This window comes from Pteropus alecto, unplaced genomic scaffold (genome assembly GCF_000325575.1).
Source record: "Pteropus alecto unplaced genomic scaffold, ASM32557v1 scaffold44, whole genome shotgun sequence".
NCBI lineage: Eukaryota > Metazoa > Chordata > Mammalia > Chiroptera > Pteropodidae > Pteropus > Pteropus alecto.
This window is the reverse complement of record NW_006436812.1, coordinates 7,058,825-7,081,913: the sequence shown is the minus strand read 5'-3', so window position 1 is coordinate 7,081,913 and position 23,089 is coordinate 7,058,825. Positions and strand designations below refer to the sequence as shown.

General features: G+C 44.5%; 1 protein-coding gene and 3 pseudogenes across 2 annotated transcripts; 1 reads left to right on the top strand and 3 right to left on the bottom strand.

Annotated features, from left to right (window-relative positions):
• Window positions 1–1,117: 1,117 nt before the first annotated feature.
• Window positions 1,118–23,049, top strand: FAM234A (family with sequence similarity 234 member A). Of its 2 annotated transcripts, none has more exons than XM_006914032.3 (12): window positions 1,118–1,203; window positions 15,629–15,929; window positions 17,231–17,347; window positions 17,699–17,890; window positions 19,016–19,146; window positions 19,527–19,659; window positions 20,005–20,134; window positions 20,406–20,546; window positions 20,853–20,928; window positions 21,154–21,309; window positions 21,757–21,859; window positions 21,951–23,049. In XM_006914032.3, the coding sequence occupies exons 2-12, from the start codon at window positions 15,662–15,664 to the stop codon at window positions 22,160–22,162; spliced, it is 1,659 nt and encodes a 552-aa protein (XP_006914094.1). In that variant the 5' UTR covers window positions 1,118–1,203; window positions 15,629–15,661; the 3' UTR covers window positions 22,163–23,049. The 2 variants fall into 2 exon arrangements, with proteins under 2 accessions (XP_006914094.1, XP_006914095.1); XM_006914033.3 differs by lacking the exon at window positions 1,118–1,203 and adding an exon at window positions 1,273–1,456.
• Window positions 12,081–12,196, bottom strand: LOC112481622 (annotated as a pseudogene).
• LOC102882973 lies at window positions 13,123–13,447 on the bottom strand (annotated as a pseudogene).
• LOC112481695 lies at window positions 16,681–16,811 on the bottom strand (annotated as a pseudogene).
• Window positions 23,050–23,089: the final 40 nt, after the last annotated feature.

The following is a 23,089-nucleotide window of genomic DNA, read 5'->3' as shown; positions in this document are numbered from 1 at the left end:
GGCAAAACTTAAACTTGGACTAACTGGAGATGTAATCTGGTGGACAAATTCGTCTCTTCCCATACACACTCCCAGCCCCCATTGGCTATCCTGAGACACAGGAGTAGTTCATATCCTCTCGGAAGATCAATTTATAAAAGCAAACAAACCAAAGTAACTGATATCAAATAGTGGCGAGCTCATTAACTCACCCTTGTTTGTGCTCTCCTTCCATGCCTCACTCCTTCTGTCCCCATTCCTAATTCCCTGGGACCAAGACCCTTAATAAAGTAGCACATAAGCTTTTCTCTCAAGCCCTGCTTTCTGGGGGGAACCAAAGCTAAAACAAAATCAAGAGATCTGCACTAAAGGAATTTATGAAGGATGTCATTCTGAAAGAAAATTACGGTAAATGGCATTAGGACTCCTGGTTATCCAAATGGAAAATAAAATGAAATTATCTCCTTATCCTCACACTAAATCTGTTCCAAACTGAATTGAGGACTTAAATGTTAAAATTAAAACTTTAAAACCATTAGAAAAAAATAAGAGAGAGTAACTTGGGGTAGAGCAGGATTCCTTGAACAGAACACAAAAATTACTAACCATAAAAGATACACTTTTCCACATTAAAATAAAAACTGTTGTTCATCAAATGGCACCATAAAGTGAAGACAAGACGCAAACTGAGATACTTAACACAAATCACTGACAAAAAAATTAATATCCGAAACAGTGCTATGAAATAAGAAAAAGACACACCATTCAACAGAAAAGTGGACCAGAGAAGAGAAAGCGTCTTAGACAATAAACGTATGGAAAGGTGTGTTAATAATCGTGGAATGAAAACATGGCCGCAAGCAGATCATACTCCAAACCCTTGGGACTGACAAAGGCGACGACAACCTCACGCGGCGCTGGCTCCCCACGCGCACGCCAGCTGCACCCGCGTCTTGAGACCCGTCAGGCCGCCAGGTGTGGGCCAGGGTCAGCCAGCCCACCGCGGAAAAGAAAAGATGGCCCAAGAGCCAGGCCCCCAGAGGGCGCGGTCAGAATCCGCGTTGCCTAGCAACCGGGGCGGACTGCGAGGCGGAGCCAGCTCTCGCACGCTTCCGTCCCCGCCCCGTGGGCCGGAAGTGACCCTGGGGGCGGTGCGGCGGAGCTACACGGTGGTGTTGGAGGCACTGGAGGCGCTGGCGGCGCGGATGAGAGGGGCGGCGGCTGGTGAGTGAGCGCGGCCTGGTCCTCTTTCACGCGCGTGCACGCCGCGGGGTCCCACCTCTTCCTTCCTGACCCAGTCTCTGCGCCACGGCAACCCCGGCCGCTGGGAGACGCCAACCCCTAGAGACCCTGCCCATGCTCTCGCCCACCTCCCATCGGTATTCTAGTCTGTGCGTGTCTGTGCAGCGGTTTTGGTGGAAAGGGTGCCGCAGGAGCCGGAGCTAGGCAGCTCCGCTGGCCCTTCCAGCCCCAGCGGGTGAGTCGATCGGGTTCCCGCAGCCTGAACTTAAGTGGCGTTGAGTTCGAGCCCATTTCCCCCCAAAGACAGGCTTTAACTCCCATTAGGAAACTTTCTGCCCCACGTTGCCTGCATAGTTGCCTATTTATGCTCGCGAGTGCTGCCTGGGATGACTGAGAGTAATTAAAAATATAGTAATACTAAAAGAGAATGTCCGTGAGAAGTCTCTCACAAGGGTCAGATAGTTACGTTCCCTTGTCAGGACATGGTTATGCAAACTGGCGAAGTAATCCAAAGCTCAGTTGATGTTTACTCATCTGTAGAGAAGATTACTGTGTATAGCCTGTCTTACTGAACAAAAGCAACGCCGAGTTTAAAAGGGAAAAAGAACATTGTCGTCTCTGAAAGAGTTCCCAGCTCCTCCATGATTGGCTGAGAGATGACAAGGAGAGAGTTTGCCCTTGAACAGTCTGATAAGTTATCAGAGTAGGCAATTGCAGTTATTTGCTGTTCTTTAAGAAACTCTGTGATTTCAGCTGAGGAGTTTATGTGTTGTGCCCAGCTCCAAGTACTGGCCGCTTATGTCATTCTAATGCCACCTCTAGATCGTACCACTTCTTTCATTGCAATTTCACAGTGAGCATACAGTTATAGCAGCTTAGATTAACTTCACAAATACTGCCTGCTGAGTGCTGGCCTCAAGGAGCTTCAGTTTACAGGAAGATACAGATAACAAATAAGATAAATAAGCAAAATATGGATCATGCTAGAGAAAATACAGAGTGGGAAAGGGTGATATAAAGGAAATGACCCTAACATCAAGTGGACATTTATTTGGACATTTTATTAGTTTTCTGGGTCCTTGTTGCATTGATTGGAGCACTTTTGGTTTCAAGTGTCAAGGATCCATTACGGAGGGATTCCACTGGCTTTCATACAGGAAAGTCCAGGAGGACCAGGAATAAATGAGGCCAAGGGCTTAATGAGATCATCAAGATTTGGTTATGTGGCATGTGTGGGGGGTCTTATTAGGCTCCATTCTCTCACATGCCTTTGCCCTGTTTACATCTGTGTTGGTTTTTTTCTCAGGTTTCTGCATTCATTCTACCTACTTGTATTCGTTATCTCTTACTGTGTAACAAATCAACCCAAAGTTTAATTTTTTGTCAACATAAAAACGTCCAAAACTATAGAGAATTTATGATTTATTACAGCAACCCTTTTTTGTCTACAGATTCAAACATTATTTCATAGTTTCTGTAGATCACGAATTCAGGAGTGGCTTGTTTAGGTGATTATGGTTCAGAAACTCTCCTGAGGTTGCAACCAAGCTGTTGGCTCACTCACATGACTGAGCTGGAGGCCTCAGTTTCTTGATGGTTGTTGACAGGAGTGCTTATTTCCTTTCTTGGTGGGCCTTCCAATAGGAGTCATTTGCCCACATGGTAGTTGTCTTTCCTCAGAACCAGTGATCATGGAGATGTCAACGTAAGTATGTCCAAATCTGTACAAAATTTTTATAAGCATATATTAGTTGAGCCAGAGGATACACCTGGAAGCAAGGTCTAAACAGACTGAGAAAATAGTTCTTAGAATGGCAGTTTGCATTTTCTTTTATGCATTTGGAATGAAGGAGGGAATGTAAAGATTAAATGAAGGTGAGAGAAAGCAAAGTGGGGATTAGATTACAGGATATTTAGCAAGAAATAAAAATATGTGCTCCCTTGACTGACTAAACCTCCAAGGAGTCTAAAAAAGGATGAGTTCTGGTATTTCACAGGTGTGTTAACCTACATGCACAAGAACAATGAACAGAGTTTGCTTAAATCTTTTACTGAAAGTTATAGACCTGCCCAGTTAAGAATTTATGATCAAATCACCCCGTGAGGTTACTTTCCATTACTGGACTTGTCAGTTGTATTACAGAACCCCTTTTTTGTCCATAGGGTGGACAGAGGAGGGGAAGGTGGAAACCACAATGTCTATTACAATCTACTTTTGGGATTCTAACAGTTACTTTGGCCACGTTCTATTTATTTGTGTTACTAAGTACAAAAGACTTCACCTTTAAAGGAAGGCATGTGGAAGACTACACATTTTAAAACCACCATTTCACTTACCACTCTTGTGGGGAAACAGTGCCTACTCCCTGTAACTTCAGCTGAAGTTCTGAACCTAATCACTGTGAATCTGATTAGTTGGCTAGGCTTGAGTAAGGCGGGGTCAGTCTCACCAGAATCACAGTGAGGATGTTGAAAGTGGATTTCCCCAAGGAAAACCAAGATTCTGTTATTAGAAGAAATGATGTCGGAGTGACCCGTACATCTGATTTATACCATCTATTTCTAATCAGGTTTTAAACGTCAACTGCTCCTACAAGCTGTAGATTTCACAGCAAGTGGTTAATAAGTACATTAATAAACTACTCTTGAAGAAAAGTTGATGAGCAGAGTATGGCAAGAATTGGAGGTTATTTATACACATGAATGTGTGTATTTAATTTATGCCAGGCACTGTGCTTTGTCCTGGGAAAACAAAGGCATATGAGAGTTATTAGATGAAGACAAGCAGAGGAACGGTGTGCAAAAGATTCTCAGCAGTGTGACTAGGGGAACAGACGTTGGGCATAGAGTTTGGGGAGAGATGACAGTAGAGGTAGGCAAGAACCAGGTGGTGAGAAGACCTGGAGCCAAACTCGGGTGTCTGAGCTTTGTTCTAAAGTTGCAATCGGTCATTCAGGAGTTTAAGCAGGGGAATGACATTAATAGGAGATATTTTAGTATGCTGTCTCTTGCAGCGTCAAGGAAAGAAGATTTGAGAGGGCTCCAGAAATCCAGGTGAGAAGTTATAATATGACCTAAAGCAGTGGCCATTGGAAGGAGGAGCACAATTGAAGAGATAGATAAGTTAGAATCTACAGAATTTGTTGGGTGTTTCAAAACACACTGTATATCTCATTTGAAATTGATCTTTGTAAAACCCAGAAACAGTAAATTTTTGTTCTCACTCTCAGTAAAATACTTCATGGAGTTCAGATTGTCTGGATGTGGTGTCAAAAAGGAGGAGAGAGAAGGAGGAGGGGTTGGGAAAGGGGAGGATGCTGATTCCTAACTGCATAACCAAGAAGCAGATGCTGAGAGATCAAGTGACATCGCTAAAGTGGAGCTAATTTTTTAAAAATCAGAGGTGGGGCATGGGAGAGAAGTACTCTGGCTTGTAGATGAAAATGATCAGCTCTGTGTTGGTAATTGTTGAACCTGGGTAATGGGAACCTAGAGCTGGTCATTTCTACTTTTATGAATATTTAAACATTTACATAACAATAATGATTAAAAAGTAAGCAAATTGAAGTTGAGGCCTATTTGTCTTGAAGAGAGTTAGTCAGAAGTGACCAAGTATGAATTATACTTTATCTTTTTAAGAGTTTTTGCTTTTCCCTTCCCCTTAATATAAGGATAGAAGTAACAGTGATTTGTGAGAGAATCAAAGTTAATAAAGTCTGCCTTAGAATTCAAGAAAAAGGTTTACTCCATGTTATTTTCTAGACATACTTACAAAACTTATTCTCTGTTACTTGTCTAATATGCAGATAAATGTTCCTCCTTAATTTATTTTTAGGAGGCAGTGTGAGCCATCTTCGGTTACTTTAAAAATTTTGCAGTACGTAAAGAAAAGGAACTGCTTATTGAGCTTTGTGAGTGTTGATTGCATATGCTGTGATGTATTTCCTGTTAACCGGGCATCATGACCTTAAAATTTGTTTTCATTTGAAATTTGTTTAAGGGTCTATTCTTTGTCTTGGGCTTATTTGCTTGGTGAAGAGAGGAAATAGTTGTTCAGCTGTAAACAATTGAACACTGTAGCTATTATTGTCTGACTTTTGCTTTGCTCAGCCAAAAATCCAGTGCTCCTAGTTGGATATTGTGGGTGTCTCCCAAATCCTCATGTGGAATTGCTAGCAGAATACTGGGGCCACTCTTGGCTGTGACACAGGCCTCCTAATGTAAAAAACATTCTTAAACCATTCGTATATATAACAGCCAGCTTTAGGAACAAACATTTGAGCACACGTGATATAAGATCAGTCAATAATTACAAATCACAAAGTCTGCAAGACAAGACAGGCCCTGGAGTGAAAAGAATGATTGCGTGTTATCGTATTCATCCTCTTGTCTAGGGATGATCTCCATGAAACTCTCTCCCCTCCATTTAACTGACATTTGCTGAGTGTCTGCCATGTGTTTGGCACAGGAGATGCAGCAGCGTCCTCCCGCCCTTAAATAGCTCTCCGTAGGCTGCAGGAGTACTGTGGATGCTTTGAAAGGGAAAGGTCAAGTTCTCTGGGGTGGAAGGTGGCTAACCCCAATCAGTAGTGCTGACACAAAACTTCCTACGGCTTGATGGTGCTCCAGTCAAGGCTTAGAGGACTGAAAGACAGGTCGTCCCAGGAGGGAGGACCAACATATGAGAAGTATTGAAAATCCACATTCCTTACTGGTCAAGTCATAGCACAAGCTAAGTGGGCAAAGGCAATTTGATAAAACAACACAAATGTCCAAAGAATACAGTAGTCTTCCCTTTTCTGTGGGGGATACGTTCCAAAACCCCCAATGGATGCCTGAAAGCACGGATAGTACTGAACCCAATATATACTGTTTTTCCTCAAGACATACATGCCTATGATAAAGTTTGTAAATTACGTTTAGTACGAGATTAACAACAATAACTAATACTAAAATGAACAGTTATTACAATATACTATAATAAAAGTCATGTGAATGCAGTCACTATTTCAGGGGATCACTTGCCATTTAATATTTTCAGACAGTGGCTGGCTGCAGGTAACTGAAACTGCAGAAAAGGGAGAACTACTGTACGTGACAAGATGCGTATTCTGCTCTATATAATTCCTACCTTTCAGAAAAGTAACCCAACTGGGTGTGAATTAGGGGCAAGAGTTCCCCAAAGGAAGGAAAGAAATCTCTCCTTTCACCTAAACCTTAAGAGAGGCTTTTGACCTCCTCAGTACTAGTGATAGAGTAGTAAAGTGATCTTTTCATTTTATCAAGCCATTGAAAAAATCCTTTCAGTTTCTGTTATTAGCTGGTGAAGCTAGGTAGTAAAGTTCATCTATAATCAGAGCTTTCCCCTAGATAGTGCCTACATATTTTCTCTGTTTAAAACAAACTCATCTGCTATTTCCTCCAAGGCTCTCCTCTGCTTCTTTTAATCTCCTTCTTTCCTCTCTCTCTTTGTTTTTCAGTTTGCAGGTACACTTTTTTCCCTCTTATTTATTTAAGTCTCAAGTAACCTTGATTTAAATAATGTGTACTTTGTAAAACTGTCACCCTAGTGAGGTCAAGTAATGCAAGAAATCGACATTCTTTGAGTGGCAGAAAGCATTTGTTGACTGTGCTAGAATTTCTGGGCACACAGAAGTGGGCCTTCTTGACCAAACTGTAGTACCAAGTTCTCAAAATTCTCATATGGAACCGAAGTTAAGACTTTTAAGACGTGCAGTTAAAAATAAACAAAAATTTTACTTAATTTAAACCTATTTTGAAATATGCAAGTTACCTTGTAGATTGAAGTGCTTAATTTTGAAAATCTGATCTCTGGCTCACTGTCTGAAAATTTCTTTGAAAGAATGCTGTAAAATGCAAATTGTAAAAATTGGTGGGGGGAGGGGCATTCTTATTAAAGTACCCTGAAATGATCTTTTCCCCAAAAAAAGAAGTTATCGAATTTTAGTTTAAAAATTAGACCTTCTAACTTCATAATGTCTGTAGAATTGCCAGTTATTTGTTCTGGCAGTTTTCCTTCTGCCCTTGTTAGAATTTTTATATTTTCTTTATCCATTAAAAAACAGAGTGAGACTTTTTTTTTTTTAATTTTCTGTTCTCTCTGATTCAGTGAACTCTTATTAGAGAAAGAACTCTTAAAGAAAAAGGAGATACCTTTTATGTCCTTTCCGCAAATGTTATAGTATTCCTGTCCTCTTGAAATGTTAATGAGTTACATAAACTGTTGTGTTTTATTGTTCTTCCCCATAGTCAGACTTTCCACCCTGGATGCGATAGCCTTTGTACTCCTGGGAGGACAGAGGTGGCAGCTGCAGTGGCCTTGAACAGACACACCCACAATAGCTGGGCATGTCTGATTCCTCATCTTTCCTTAGTGCCAGGGAAATAATCTCTTTGAAAAACCATGCACAGGGATTATGTGCTTATCTCCCTTCAGATCATCCTTAGAGTCACATCTGTTACCTTAACATATATGACATGGATACATTTTCGTTCTCATCCCTCACACTTTTCTTCATTTCTTTTTAATTTTCTTTTAATGGACTTTAAGCCAAAATGTGGACTTTATAGTTATCATTTCAGAAGTTCAGAATTGATAGGAGAAAATTCCAATCAATGACTGTCTAAAAATCGTGTGACTCAATATTTAATTTCTGTCCTCAAGACCACTAGCTTGTTAGAAGTAATCGAAAAGAACATTAGATACATATGAAGTAAAGATGCAAATCTCTTAACCTCATGGTCTGTTTCCTATATTATCTTTTCTCCATCTGTTATATCTTCACAGCTTTTATTTTAAAAAATAAAATAAAGTGCTTAATTTTCAGTATCTGCAAAGTGTTCATTTAATTTCATACATATATGTACAAATATGGATTTCATTTTCCTTTTAAGATCTGTTGACTTGATGTGAACAAATGTTAGCAGTTCCCAAGGACTCCTGTTCTCCGGACTTCTTACAATGAATTTTGCCAGCTTAGAGATAATGCATTTTCGTCCCTAGGTTGGCCTTGGAGGAGCCTCTGTCTTTAAGTGGGCATAGTTATTTAAAGTCCATATGCCCAGTAGCTATGGTTCTTTCCTATACTAGCAAATGAACCAGTAAACACACAATATCAAGGATATGGTTTGTCCAGGTGTGTGGTTTGCAGATGATTCATTGTGGTATTAGAGGCAAAATACCTTCTAAATTTCTTACTCTTTATGTGAGATTCAACAACAGTTGCAATTTGAAACAAAAAGGAGGAAAGCCCTGAGATCATAGACTTAGAAATTCAGTTTAGGAGGAAACCTCTAGTACTTTCTTTTTGAGTCTCTTCAGATCAGGTCCCCATGCGTAGCCTGCAGCTCTCCCACTCCTGTAACTCGCAAATGATGGCTGACAATATCCATAACTTTGCAAAAGATGTAGACTTATAGGTTCAGGAAGCTGAGCAAATCCCAAACAGGATAAACCCAGAGAAGACTATTTCAAGACACATTATAATTGAACTTCTGAAAGCTAAAGAAAGCAGCAAGAGAGAATTGACATCTTACTTATGAGGAAATCACTTCAAATGACAGCAGATTTCTTGTCAGAGACCTTGAAGACCAGAAGAAAGTGGCATAACATTTGTCAAGTGCTCAAAGAAAAGAACCTAAAGACATTATCAACTGAAGGAAAATTAGTTTGTTTCCAGCAAACCTCCAAAAGAATGACCTAAGGAAGTTCTTGAAATAGAAAGGAAACGATGAAAGGAGATATCTTAGAACCTTAGGGAGAAAAAAAAAACAATAGAAAAAACAAAAATATGAGTAAATGTAATAGACTTTTCTTCTCTTGAGTTTTCTAAATTACGTTTGATGGTCGAAGCAAAAAGTATAATGTCGATGTGGTTCTCAATGTATGTAACGGAAATATTTAATACAGTTATACACAGGGGTAGGTAAAAGGACTTCAAGGGAGGTACAGTTTCTACACTTCACTCAAAGTAATAAAATGCTGACACCAGTAGGTCGCAATAAAGTAGGTATGTCTAATGTAATACTCAGAGCAAAACTATAAGTCAAATGAATTCTAAATACCATTCACGTAATTCACAGGAAGTCAGGAAAAAAAGAACCAAGAAACAAAAAAATAGGGAAGAAACAAAACTAAAAGGCAGGTTAAAGGCCTAACATATCTATAATTTCCTTGGAAGTAAATGGTCTGAAGATAAAAGACAGGTTGGCAGAGCGGATTTTTTAAAATATTATCCATAAATTGTCTAAAAGAAACCTACTTTAAATATAATGAAACAGGTAAATTGAAAGTAAAAGGATGGAAACAGATACACCATGTAGACATTAATCCAAAGAAGATAATAACTTTATTAATATTAGAGTAGACTTCAGAGCAAGAAAATTACTAGGACAGAGTGGGACATTGGATAATGATAAAAGGGCCAACCCACTGAGAAAATACAACAGTTCTAAATATGCACACCACAACAGTAGAGCTGCAGCGTCTTTAAAAACTAAATATATAACTAGCATACACTTGGGCAGCTACACTGCTCACCATTTATCCCAAGGAAATTAAAACCTGTGTCCACACAAAAGCCTATATATGAATGTTCATAGGAACTTTATTTGTAATGGACAAAAACTGGTAACAACCCAAATAGCTTTCAGTGTGTGAACAGTGAAACAAAGGGCGATACAGCTATTTCTACTCAGCAATAAAAAGGAATCAAATATTGATACAGCCAACAGTGTGGATGGACCTCAAGGGCATGGTGTCAAGTGAAAAAGCTAATTTTAAAGTTCATATACTATTTGATTCCATTTACATAACATTCTTGAAATAACAGAATTTTAGAAACGGTGATTGCCAGGTATTATGGATGCTGGGGAGGAGGGAGGTCTTCATGGTGATGGAGCAGTTCTGTGTCTTGATACGCATGAGTGTGTACATGTGCTAAAATGGTATAGAACTGTGTATGCATGTGCTACTTTCCTGGTTTTGAAACTATACTATAGTGATGCTGTAACCAGTGGGGGAAACTGGGTGAAGGATGACACTGGACCTCTCAGGACACTCTTTGCAACTTCCTGTAAATCAGTCATTTCAAAATAAACAGCTAAAAAGGGAAACTATCAGATATCAGAAGGTAAAGACTATTAATGAAAAGACATCTGTGAAAAAATATATACATAACTGTTGAAATAAAAATGTTCATTAGTGTACCACCCAAATTATCTTGCATACCGTCAGTGGTATAAACCATTCTTCGTGAAGCCTCTTATAAAGGATATTCCTAGAGGGGTGGGAGGTCACAAGACTTCTCTGGAAGACTTTTAAGGGACCTTCAATGCAAAGAGCTTATGTTCCTTAGTGAATGAAGTTCAGGTTCCAGGGATCTCAAATATAGATCCTTGACTCCTTGGGCGACTCTAGACTTGAAACAGTTTTTTGACAGGAAAAGAGGGAGCCAGTGAGGAAATTGAGATCTCCTAATGTCTGGAGAAGAGTCATATTTCTAGTCACCTTTAAAAACACACTTTATGTATGTCTACACAGAGCATCTCTGGAGGGAACCATGAGAAACTGCTAACACGCTTCCTCTCTTATGGGTCACAAAAGAGAGGGAGATTTACATTTTTACAGACCTTTCAAGTGTATCATGTATATTACTGAATTAAAAAGTAAAACCCAAATTACACCAATAATTGTTTTTGCATTGTCCTTTGTTCTTAACTTTAGGGGACCCACGTCATAGCTTAGGGATTCTAAGACTGATGAGAAAAAGGAGCAGTTTAACTTGGGCTCTGCATTTGGATTTACTTTACTGAGCTTGCCAAGAGTATCAGTGAAAGCCTGATTGCAAGGAAAGCTCTTCCTCGCTTTGCTTTGCTTTCCTTTAGGCTGGCAGTGGGCAGATAGAATCTCTACTTCAGGGGCCAAGAGGCAGGAGAAACCTAGTCATCTGATGGTGAAAGTGAGATGACCAGACAAGGGAAGGGCAGAGAATCCTGCTTTGGGAAGGACCCACGTCCTTCACCGGACACATTCACAGGCTTCCCGAGATGCATTTCACCAATAGCTTAACAATCCCTAGATTTACCTGTCCAGACCCAGTCACCAGATACACCAGTGGCTGGTCAGAAGCTAATGTTGAACAAGCCTTCCAGGTGCTCCTGCCACAAGGTAGGTCTGAGACTGAATGTGAATAATTGTGTCATTTTGAGCACATGCCCCTCATTCTTGCATAGATAGTCTTAGAGCATTTTCCAGCTGTCTCCTGGTGGATGCTCTGGCTTCTGAAGGATGAGGACAGCTCTAGCTCAGAGAACTTGAGTTTCTTGCCCAACGTTTTAAAGATCTTAAGAGAACTTAAAGATAGAGCTTTTAAAATCAAGAATTTTAGTATTCTCATTTCTCGTTCAGTTTTCTTTCCTTTGCCCAAGGAATTTATGTGTTTTACACATTTCGAACATGTCCTCAATGGGGACAAAGTGGCCAGATTTGCTGAGGCTTTCCTGTTGGTCAAACTCCATCCTAGGTTTTGTTGCTGGCTCTTTCTCTAAGTCACTTCTCCCACACCCATGTCAGATGTTTGGGTTAATGAGGTCCCTGGTCATAAGACACTATTTGATTTTCCTGTGTCGAACTCTTTATCTTTGATAGACACACCTTTTCTGACTTCCAAGATATTAAAACTTATGTCTCAGCACTAAGGAGAACGTACACAAATTTGTTTGGTTTTCTTTTTAAATTGTGGTAAAATACAAATTATATAAAATTTACCATTAGTGACATCTTGTGCATTCAGGATGTTTTACACATTTTGTTTTTTCTTATATATTATTATTATTTTGGCCTCCAGCACCTGGTTTTCCTAGGTGGTCTCCCATCCAACTACTAACCAGGCCCGACCCTGCTTAGCTTCTGAGATCAGGCATCAGGCTTGTTCCGGGTGGCATGGCCATAGACCATAGACTGTGGCTTCACTGGAGCACGAACCCAGGACCTTCTGCGTGTAAAACAGACATGCTAACTGCTATACTATGGAACGTCCTGTTTTGCACATTTTAAAAACACACTTTATGTATTTTTAAAACACCATTTCTTTTCTTTCATAATTGAGATTTTATTGGTTGTTTTGAGAATAAGTATCCAGACATTTCAATTTGTACACAATTAACGTACACACTAAAAACTTAAAGAGTCATGTAGTTGTGATTCTTTTTAAAATAGTTATTCCAGTGACTTTCCATCTTAAAATTTGGAGGCTGATTTTCCTCAGTAGACTATAAGCACCAATATCTTCAAATGTTGATATGCTGTTACATCAGAGTCCCACTAAATGACAGTTTAATATCATATACACTACATAATCAAATTTTGAATCTTTCACAGCACGTTAACAAAGTTACTGGGAAAACTGGACTACCATGACAAAGATATTACACACAATTCTGACAGGGAGAGCCAAGATCAAGGAGTAGTTTTCTTCGGGAAATAATTCTACTGAAAACATGGGAATAGAATGTTCTATTTAAAATGTTCAAGATATATTAAATGCACAACTGACTGTAAATTGCCATTAGTGTGCTTTGTGTTATAGGATATAAAAACTGCCCCCATCTACGGAATGTTAAGCCGACACCCAAGACAATCAAAGCTTCCCATATTCAATATTCTATTCTTTTCTAATTATACCAAAAAATAACCAGCTAATTATTTCACCTCTTAGAAAAAGCATTTACACTTAAAAAAATGGAATGAGGTGGAATTCCCGCCTAAAAATGTTTCTAGAGCTACTAAAAAACTTGCATTTACAAAATAGTTGATAAAAATATTCCTCTGGATTATACAAGAAGGGGGACGGGACCACTGAAAAGACATGGTATATGATATTAATTAAACTTGGCTTCTTTCTCTCCTGCTTCATCAGAGGCCAGACTCTCGTTTCTTAGTTTCTCCACTTTCTGCAGGTAAATCTTTAGTTTCTTGGTTAGCCACTGTGGCCTGTTTCTGCTTTGCTCCTTTTTTTCCTTTTGTTTGCTCTTTTATGCATGCAGATTTATCCTTTCCTGCTGCCTTTTTTGACTTCGTTTCCACTTTTGCAGGAGCAGGCTTAGCTGACAACCTCTCCAACCTCTTCTCGGGCTTGTCCTTCACATACACACCCTCTGCAGAGCTGACCTTGCTCTTGGGCAACATGGGGCGGTGCCTGCAGGAGGCAGCGAGCAGAGAGCCTTTGCTCCTGTTGCCCAAGCTTCTGGAACCTGCCATCACCTCCATTTTTATCACCCCAAAAGGACACCCTGTACCCATTAGCAGTCATTCCCCATTTCCCCCTCCCCCAGCCCTGGCAACCAATAATCTACTTTCTGCCCCTATGGATTTGCCTGTTCTAGAAGTTTCATATAAATGGAATCACACAATATGTAACCTTTTGTGTCTGGATTATTTCACTGAGCAGAAATGTTTTCAAGGTTCACCCATATTGTAGCATATCAGCGCTTCATCCCTTAAGGACCAAATAATATTCCACTGTATGGAATTACCACATTTTGCTTATCCACTCATCTGTTGGTGGACATTTGGGTTGTTACGAATAGTGAAGCTATGAACATGTATTTACAAGTTTTTGTGCGAGTCTCTGTTTTCTTTTGGAGATGTACCTAGAAGTGGAATTGCTGTCACACATGGTCATTCTGTGTTTAACTTTTCGAGGAACCACCAGATGTTTTCCACAGCAGCTGCACCATTTTCCATTTCTACCAGCAATGGAAAAGGGTCTCAATTTCTCCACATACTCACCTACAGTTGTCATTTTTTCATTTTTTAATGGAAAAATGTCTCTCTCTCTATATATATATACACAAGTTTTTAAATAAATTGTTCTTATTAAATAGAGAAAAACAGTTAAAGTCAGAAATTAAAAAGTTTATACCAAAAACATTAGTCTCTTGTCTCTTTCCATCCTCCTTTAACCCATTCTAGAGAGAGCCACTTGCCACTGTTTCCTCTGGGTTTTACCTTCACTTAACCTCGGTTATATCCTCGTTTATCCATTTTGAGTCATTGACTTCCTTTTCGGGTACATGAGGATTATAACTAACTCCGGCCCATATGATCCCTTCCAATATAATTTGTATTAGGCACTGGTTTGACTGTTTTAAAAGGATCAGTACAACAAACACCTTACCTTACACAAGATAGATGTTTGTTTCTTTGTCGGATAATGAATATAAAGAACTCAAGGATGTTGGTGGTTTCCACCTACCAGCAACCCCATGCTCTTTCTGTCCTGTGGCTTCACAGTCTTCGAAAGTGTTTTCCATCTTATTTTCCAAGATGACTTCTCCAGGTTTCCTCACCATACCCACCCACGGTCCAGCCACAGGAAGGGAAGCAGGGAAGGAGGGAGCGTGTTCTCCCCTGTAAAGGCTCAGAAGTTGTGCATAGCACCTGTGCTCATCCACACAGCTATCCACCCTCCTTCATGTGACTTCTAGCATATTTTATCTTTTAATAATAATTAGCTAGTATTTGAGTGCTTCATTCATGTCAGATACTGTTATAAATGCTTGCTTCTCATTTATAATTTTTTTCTCCCCTTTAATTCTCCCCACCGACTTCCACCCCTGACCTATGGATATTGCCGTCTCCTCTTAAGAACTGGATCTCTGAAGGCAGGGTGTCTCTTCCCACAAGCTCGCCACATGCACCCAGGGCCTGGCACACCCAGGCTGTGGTCCGTGGCTCCACCTGGGCCGCGAACCCAGGACTTTGTGCGTGTAAAGCAGACATGCTAACCACTACACTATGGAGCCACCCCCTCATTTATAATTTAACCCTTAAAATAGTAGATATTGTTTCCCTTTTATAGATGAGGAAATTAGGTGCAGTCAAATCAAGTAGCTGCCCAGGTCACACAGTGAGTAAGGGGCAAGGCTGGGGCTCCAGAGCCCACCTAACTTAGGTTCCATGGCCCTCTAGGGAGTCCCACCCAGGCTACCCTTTTAATCTGTGCTTTGAGCTGGTGGAAGCCTGGTCAGAGGTGCCTGGCCTATGAGCTGGCAGGGCTTAGTAATGTTAGCGTGCAGGCTTATTGTTAGTCCTGGCCCAGCACTGCCCTGCAGCTCCCTCGCCATGTTTCAAAGTCAGTAGGCAGGAGACACCGGTGTGTTAAGGATGAGTATTTCCTGTGCTGGCTCTATACAACTAATTTGCCTTTCTGAATTAAAGGCCTTCTTGAGTATAATCTCTGACACCCTACACATTTATTTTTAGCTTTTATTTCTTGGGCTGATGGCCCACAGTCGCCACTGCAGCAATGTTCCTACGCTGCTAAGAATAGCAGAAATCGACGTGTGCTGCAGCTTTTGACTGTCTCTTGTTTTATTGACACAGTGACCAGGAGGTAAACTTTGAGATGTGCACAAGATGATGGACAGCAAAGACTTAGAAGCTGAAATCCATCCCTTGAAGAATGAAGATGGGAAATTGCAGGAGAATCTGGAAAACCAAACGAAAAAGGAAGAGAGCTTGAAAAGCAGCCCCCTGCAGTCCCGCCTCTCCCGATGCAGGACAGCGGCGTTTTTCCTCTCACTGTTTATATGCCTTTTGGGAGTGTTTGTGATTTCCTTCATCATCCCGTGTCCAGACCAGCCAGCTTCACAGGGGCCGTGGAGGATCAATTATGACACAGCAGGTGCCGCCTCCCCCCTCCACATGGCATTCCAACCACTCTCATTGGGGTGGGCGGTGGGATCAGCATGGGTGTCCAGGAATCTGGAAGTCATCCTTGATGGTGAATCAACCCTAAGTGGCTGCCAATTCTGTGTCCACGTTTTTCCTGGAATTTGGAGGGAGCTACAAGAGCTGATGCTCAGTACAAATGGAAGGACTGCCATGGGGGCATAGTGGTCCACTCTCCCATTTTAGGAAGGATGTGTTAAGTCTGTAATGAAAGCAGCCCTTTTGGTTACTTTCCTGAATTTAAAAAAAAAAAAAAATTGTAATAAAGCAGTCACTGGTGCAGAGGGAGATATAGAGAAAGCTGTCAATGAAATGTGAAAACTATGCAGCCAATTTTGTAGTCCAGTCTTCCTGAAAAGATCTAGCTACCATTCTAGTTAGCTTAACTTATATAAAGCACACTTTAAGTTCTGTCATAAAATTAGTAGTCTGGAATCTTGGTCTTTATAAAAAGCACCTGGATAAGCCTCTCTCTGGACACTCTACTTTCTTAGAGTTGCCTGTGCTTCCAATGTCATATCAAAGAAATCATTACCAAAACCAATGTCATGAAGATTCCCCTATGTTTTCTGCTAAGAGTTTTATAGTTTGGCTCTTATGTTTATTTAGGTCTTTGATCCATTTTGAGTTCAATTTTGTATATGGTATAAGGTATAGGCCCAACTTCATTCTTTCGGTGTTTGATTTTTTTTTTTTTTTTTTAACACCTACAGCACCTGGTCTTCCTAGGTGCTGTAGGATACTGTCTCCCATCCAAGTACTAACCAGGCCCAACCCTGCTTAGCTTCCGAGATCAGACGAGATCGGGAGTGTTCAGGGCGGCACGGCCATAGACTGGGTGTTTGATTTTAAAGCATATAGTTTATCATTTGAATCTTCGAATGAAAGGAAGGGCTAGACCCTTACGAGTATGGAAGTGTGGACTCTCTAGATCCCAAACAGACATAAGGAGGGATTCATTCCTGAACAGAAGGTCCATTTGTAATACCCAGGTGTCCTGCTTGCTTCTTGCTAACTGTTAAGCTCCGATACTGTCATCCATCATGTGCATGAGGAATTGCTGGTGTGGGAAAGAAGTGTGGGAAATGGCTAGTCCTAGTGAGGAAGAAGCCGCTGCCATTGTGTCGCTCTCACAGTGGTAGGTTCTAGCTGGCACTAAACCCCAAGGAGTAGGGAAGTAGGTCATGTCAGACTTGACCTGACCTTCAAACTTGGCATGGCCTAAAGAATATAGTCTGTGGTTTTCTTTTTCAGTCACCTACGACTTTCTGGCCATGGAAGACATAAACAGAGACAGGGTGCAAGATGTTCTCTTTCTTTATAAAAATACCAACAGCAGCAACGATTTCAACAGGTCCTGCGCCAGTGAAGGTAATTTTGTTTCTGTCCACAAAAGGAGAAACTCCCTGTAGGAGGAGGAATCCTTGCTCTTGCAATGTTGAGAGGAAGCAATTGGAATTTCTGGAAATTGTCATCACCCTTCCTTCTTAGCAGGACTAGAAAGGGACAAGGAGGCAGGCTCCAGGCCCAGCACACGCCCGCTTGGCTACTGACCCTTGTGGGGTCAACACTAGTGCCCCATATCTGGGGGTAAGGGTCCAGGGATAAAGGGAATGAGCCCAGATGGTAGGGGCTGTGGCCACGAGCGAGGAGTGAGAGAGAAGGGCTGGCAGCGAGTGGGCTGCGTGCAGGGCCCCACAGACTTGGGTCTTTCCCCTCCAGGCTTTTCCTCTCCCTGCACCTTTGTGGCTGCTGTGTCAGGGGCCAATGGCAGCATCCTCTGGGAGAGGCCTGCAGCCCAGGATGTGGCCCTCGTGGAGTGTGCCATCCCCCAGCCAAGTGTCAGTGGGGCATCTTCTGCCTGCATCCTCATGGGCAGACTGGGTTCTTTCATCGCAGTCAACTCATTTACAGGTAGGCCAGTTCTCTCTGCAGTTCCACCTGGGCTTTCTCAGAGGGGAGGACTAATGCCAGGATGCTCTGAGAAGGGTCAGCCTGTGCCCTCGGGGGTGGTGTGACAGAATGGAAACGAAGGTTACAGGGTGGGAGGGAACCCCCACATGAGGACACAGCCACTTAGCAGTTATACACCTAAGCTATCCTGACATGTCACAAGCCATTGTCTTGTCTCCTCCAGGTTAAATCTTGCTTGTGGGGCATGGCAGACAGTTGCTGTGGAGTGGCAGAGATGAGGAGGGGCTTCGCTGCTGCTTGTCATAGAAAGTGTCCACAACCTTTTTTTGCAGCAACCTAGGTGAATGTAGGCTGTGCACCCACGTGGTGCCTGTCAGTGCTCTAGGTGTGAGGGTGCTTGTTTCTGTTCCTTAAGGTAACAGGCTGTATTTAGGCGCCAAGGGGATGGTTCCTTATACCTACCAAGGTCTTAAGGAATTCTCTGCATTAACACTAGATTTGGTGGGTATTAGTATTTTCCTTCCAGGCTGTGCTTTTAAGGATATGGAGGAAAATAAAGAGCAGGCTGGAAATATAAGAAGAGAGGAATCAGTCTTAAAAAAAGGGCAAGATTGTATCTGGGTTAGAAGCTGTTCCTTCAGGACCTGCAGTCCCCAGGTTCAACCGTAAGTACCTTCATTCTGTCCTGAGTGAAGGGCAAAGGCACAGGCCACTCACCCAGGGACTTCATGGGGGCAGAGGATCCACCTCTGAGCCCAGCAGAAGGCAGGGGTCCTAAGGGGCCTTGGGAGATGGCGAGGTCAGGCCCTCTCCATTCAGGTGGAGAGGGTCAGCATTGGCCCTAAGATGCTCTAGAAACAAATATTAGAAAACAGATCAGCACAAAAAGGATGAGGAGGTGGGCGAAGGCGAAGCTCTGTGGTGTCCAGAAGTAACACTTTCACACTTATATAAGCCCCTGGTCTTTTTCACACATGCACATCCATGTGTTCAACAGTCCAGCTCACATTGTACCCGCCTTCAGCCTCCTACTGGCAGGCATTTCCATTTCCAAGTAGGAGCCTCTGCAGTTGCCAGGCTATGTCTGAAGGGGACCCTGAGCCAGCGACGTGTGCTTGGTTTTAGGGGAAACACTGTGGAACCATCCCAGCAGCTTCGGAGGGAATGCTTCCATCCTGAGCCCTTTGCTCCAGGTGCCTGACCTCGATGCCGACGGGACCCCAGACCTGCTAGTTCTCACCCAGGAGGAAAAGGAGGTATAGCTCTCTTCCCGAGTCACCGTGGCCCACAAGCCCCATGGCCTCTTCTCTGCCCTCTGGTCCGCTTCTACTTCCCAGGCCAAATTTGGGTCCGACCACCTGTCAGGGGACTTGCCCAGGGCCCCATGCTCCTCCAGACCTAGCACATGGGCAGCTCTGTCCCTATCTGCAGCTTCTGGGCCTCCCCAGAGACAGAAGTATATGTCCTATTTGTACCACTGCGATGTGGGCATGAGGCTCTAAGGACTGTGAGGGTCTCTAGGCCGGCAGACCACCTTCTCCCAGGTGGGCTGTGCACTGACGCCCGATATCAGACACTCTTAAGGCAATTGTTACCTACATCGGGAATTTTGACCTCTTTTTCCTATGTGTTGCAGGTTAATGGCTACATCTATTCAGGTAGCACTGGGCACCAGATTGGCCACCAAGACAGCCTCTGTGAGAACGGGACCAGTGGTTCCCTCCTCTTTGTTACCAGAGCGGGCGCCCACTACATCCTTCTCCCCTGTGGTATGTTGTGCCTGTTGGGCCCCAAACGGCCTCACTCTCAGAGGCCATGCTGGTCTCAGATGAGCTCTGCATCCTGGAGAAAGCAGTGTGAGGAGATCTGTGACCACAGTGAGGCTCATCAACTCCTGCTTTTATTCTAGGGATTCGAATTAATCATTGACAGGCTGAGCAAGCCACAGAGGGTCTCAGCGCTCCCCCCACCACACACACACACACACTCCCCTCAGCCCCTGAGACTCAGGGAGGTTACCACATGTTCCTGGAAGTGGGGCTGGTGGGCATGCATCTTCCCAGTCCCCTGACAGCGACCCTTGGTAACTTGAGGTTCTCCTGTGTTTTGAGTAGCAAGTTCCCTCTGTGGCCATTCTGTGAAAGGCCTCTATGAGAAGGTGACTGGGAGAGACAGCCAGCTAAGGAGAGACCCCTACTGGGAGGACATGCTCAACACCACGACCCACAAGCTGCTTTTGCACAGGTTGGTCTGGGCAGCGGCCACATAGGCCAGGTCCCGCTCCTCAATGCTTGCTGCTGAGAGCTTTGCTGCTGGTACTGTGAGGCCAGGGAGAAGAAGGTTCCCGAAAGTAGGCTTACTCTTGCCACACACAGTAAGGGTCTTGTTTTATATTCTCAAATTAGAGAACTAAGAAATAGCGGCTGCATGTGGGAGCCCGGAATATGGTGCCTAAGGGAGAGTCCCGCCCTCCAGCCTCTGTATTCAAGCCGTGACCCACCCCCACCTCCTCTAGCTCTGGAGGCATCCGCTACCTGATGAATGTTCCCGGGAAAGGCGGCGAGCATCTTCTCCTCGTGAGTTCAGAGGCCTGTGTGCTGCTGGACGGGCAGGAGTTGGCACCCATATGGACTTTCAGTGCAGCCCAAGTCCTCAGGTACAGGGTCTTCTCCAGGAACCCATGCAGTTGTTGCAAACTGAGCACCCCCAGCCCATCCCCTGGCCACCCTATGGACGAGGTCCCCACTGTCGGGGGGAGGATCCGTGCTTCTGCCAGCAGCCTTACTTTTTACCTGGTGCTGCCCTGCACTGGAAGCCGCCTCAGCTTCCCGTCTCCCAATGGACCCTGGGACGGGGAGCCCGGCCCTGCCCGGGTGCATCCAAGGAGATGGCTTGTATACCTGTCCCAGGTATCTCCTCACAGAGACCCTTCTTAAGCTCTCCTTCCATATTCTCCTTTCAGAAAACCCATCCTTGGCCACTACACACCTGACACCTTGGCCGTGGTGATTGAAAATGGAACTGGCATTGACAGACAGGTTGGCTGCATTTCCTTTTGAGGTCCTACGTTTGTTCATAGCTGAGGAAAATTAGTGTGAACCGCAGACAGGGCTGTGGCCGGGATGCTGAGCTGGGATAAGAGGGGCCTCAGGGAGACATCCTGGTTACCCTCAGGGAGCAGCTCCTTCAGGGTTGGCGTGGCTGGGGATCCATGTGCCTGTGCAAGCCCTACTCTCAATCCCCCATGCCTCCTCCCTCCCCAGATGCTGTTCCTGGACCTCAACACCGGGGTCGTCCTGTGGATCCAGGCCCTCCCAGGCCTCCCTGGGGACCCTCAATCTGCCAGCCTGCCGACTGCAGACCACCGCTCAGCCTTCTTCTTCTGGGGCCTCCACGAGCTGGTTGGTGCCAACCAGATGGTACGGGCAGGATGCCGCTCAAGGGACACACTTGTGCCAAAAGCCAGGGCCAGAGACCAAAGGCCAGTCTTAGGTCCCACCTTGAGGAGCTACTTGGACGACTGGGCATGCGCAGATGAACAGAAGCTGCAGGGGAGGCCAGGGCTAGGGGCTGTCCCAGGGCCAGACAGGGGATCTGGGAAGAAGTGGGGTACCCTGGGGAGGGCAGGCACAAAGTTCCACGTGGGGTATACCCAAGAAGGATCGGAGTCAGGGATGGAAGATGGGTACAGCATTGAGTTGGTTTTGTGGGACCCCAGGTGGGGACCAACAGTTCTAACATGGTCACTGTGCCAGGCGTTAGCGGAGCATTGCCCAGCCACCAAGCCCAGGACACTTGGTTTCTTGGCCCAGATATGGAGGTGGCTGCAGCCCAGCTTCATGCTCCATGGTTGGTTCTCACCCTAGGAACCCAGAGACGCCCATCACAGCCTATACATGTTCCATCCTACGCTGCCCAACGTCCTGCTGGAGCTAGCCAACATCTCTGCCAACATCGTTGCCTTCCAAGGTGAGTGTGGCCTTGGCATGGGTCTGGGCCCTGCCACCTGGAGGTTGGGTCTATTTGGTCCCAAAATACCTGACATCCGTGTCCTCCACAGTGGCCCTGTTTGAGCCAGGCCGCCATGCTGCCTGCATCCTCCTCACTGGCCCGGCCGGCCCGGATGCACCTGGCCTGGTCTCTGTGGCCAAGCACAAGGTGCAGGACCTCATCCTGAGCAGCAGGGTGGTTCACCTGGCTGAGGGTGGGCCTGACAGCGACCAGGCTATCAGGGACCGGCTCTCCCGCCTGCGGTACCGGAGCACGGCCTAAGATGCACAGCAGCCAGAGCACATGGGAGAGGCTCCAGCTGCTGAAATTAAACATCCTGGGAAGTTGGCCCTTCACTCACTTGGTCTGTACACTGACTCCCCACTCCTGAGCCTGGCAGCGGTCTTAGTACCTAGGGGCATTTGTGGGTGAGGGGACACCCAGGCCTCTGCCCTCCTTTCCTGCCCAGCACACTGTGTCCTCACACAGGTTCTCTGTGCCCCACTGGGATCACACTCAAGGCCATCTGCCTTCACGGTGGGTCTTCCTGTGGGAAGAGCCAAGGCTTGTCCTACAGAAGTCCCTTTCCCTTTTCTTGTCTGAGCCCTTCCTTCTCTGCACCATCCCCTTGGATAGTGGACCCTGGGGTGGCCTCAGGGCAGAGGTTGAGCCTAAGGCAGTTCCAGCCCCCAGCCCTTCCCAGAGCAAGGAGGGGAAAACCCTAGCGTGGTTGGTGGTGACTTGCCCTAGAGAGCCCCTTTGACCTGGCCCACGATGCATGGGGCTTGTAGGGCATGATGGGAGGGCTGCTCATGAGTGGCCTGAACGGGGCTTATGCCTCTGTGCTGGCTGTTTACGCTCTGAATGTTCCAAGGAATTGGCCATGAGATACACACCTTAGGGTCATTTTGCACCCTCTCAATACACACTGGAGCTGCTTGTCCCTCGGGAGGCCCTGCACCCCGGGCTTGGCCAGCACCCCTCCTTCCTGGTGCTTGGACGCCCCCTGCAGTTGGTGTCACTTAATGCAAAACTCACCTCTGTGCCTTGTTGCACCCCAGGGCCACTGCGGTGCGCTGTGAGGCCCAGCTGTGCTAAAACATAAAAAAGCAGGCTGATGACCCTGGGTACCATGGGAAGAAATCAAAATAAATGTTTTTTGCACTGTCTGCAAAAGCCCCAGAGGGCACGTGTGCATCTCGTGCCTGT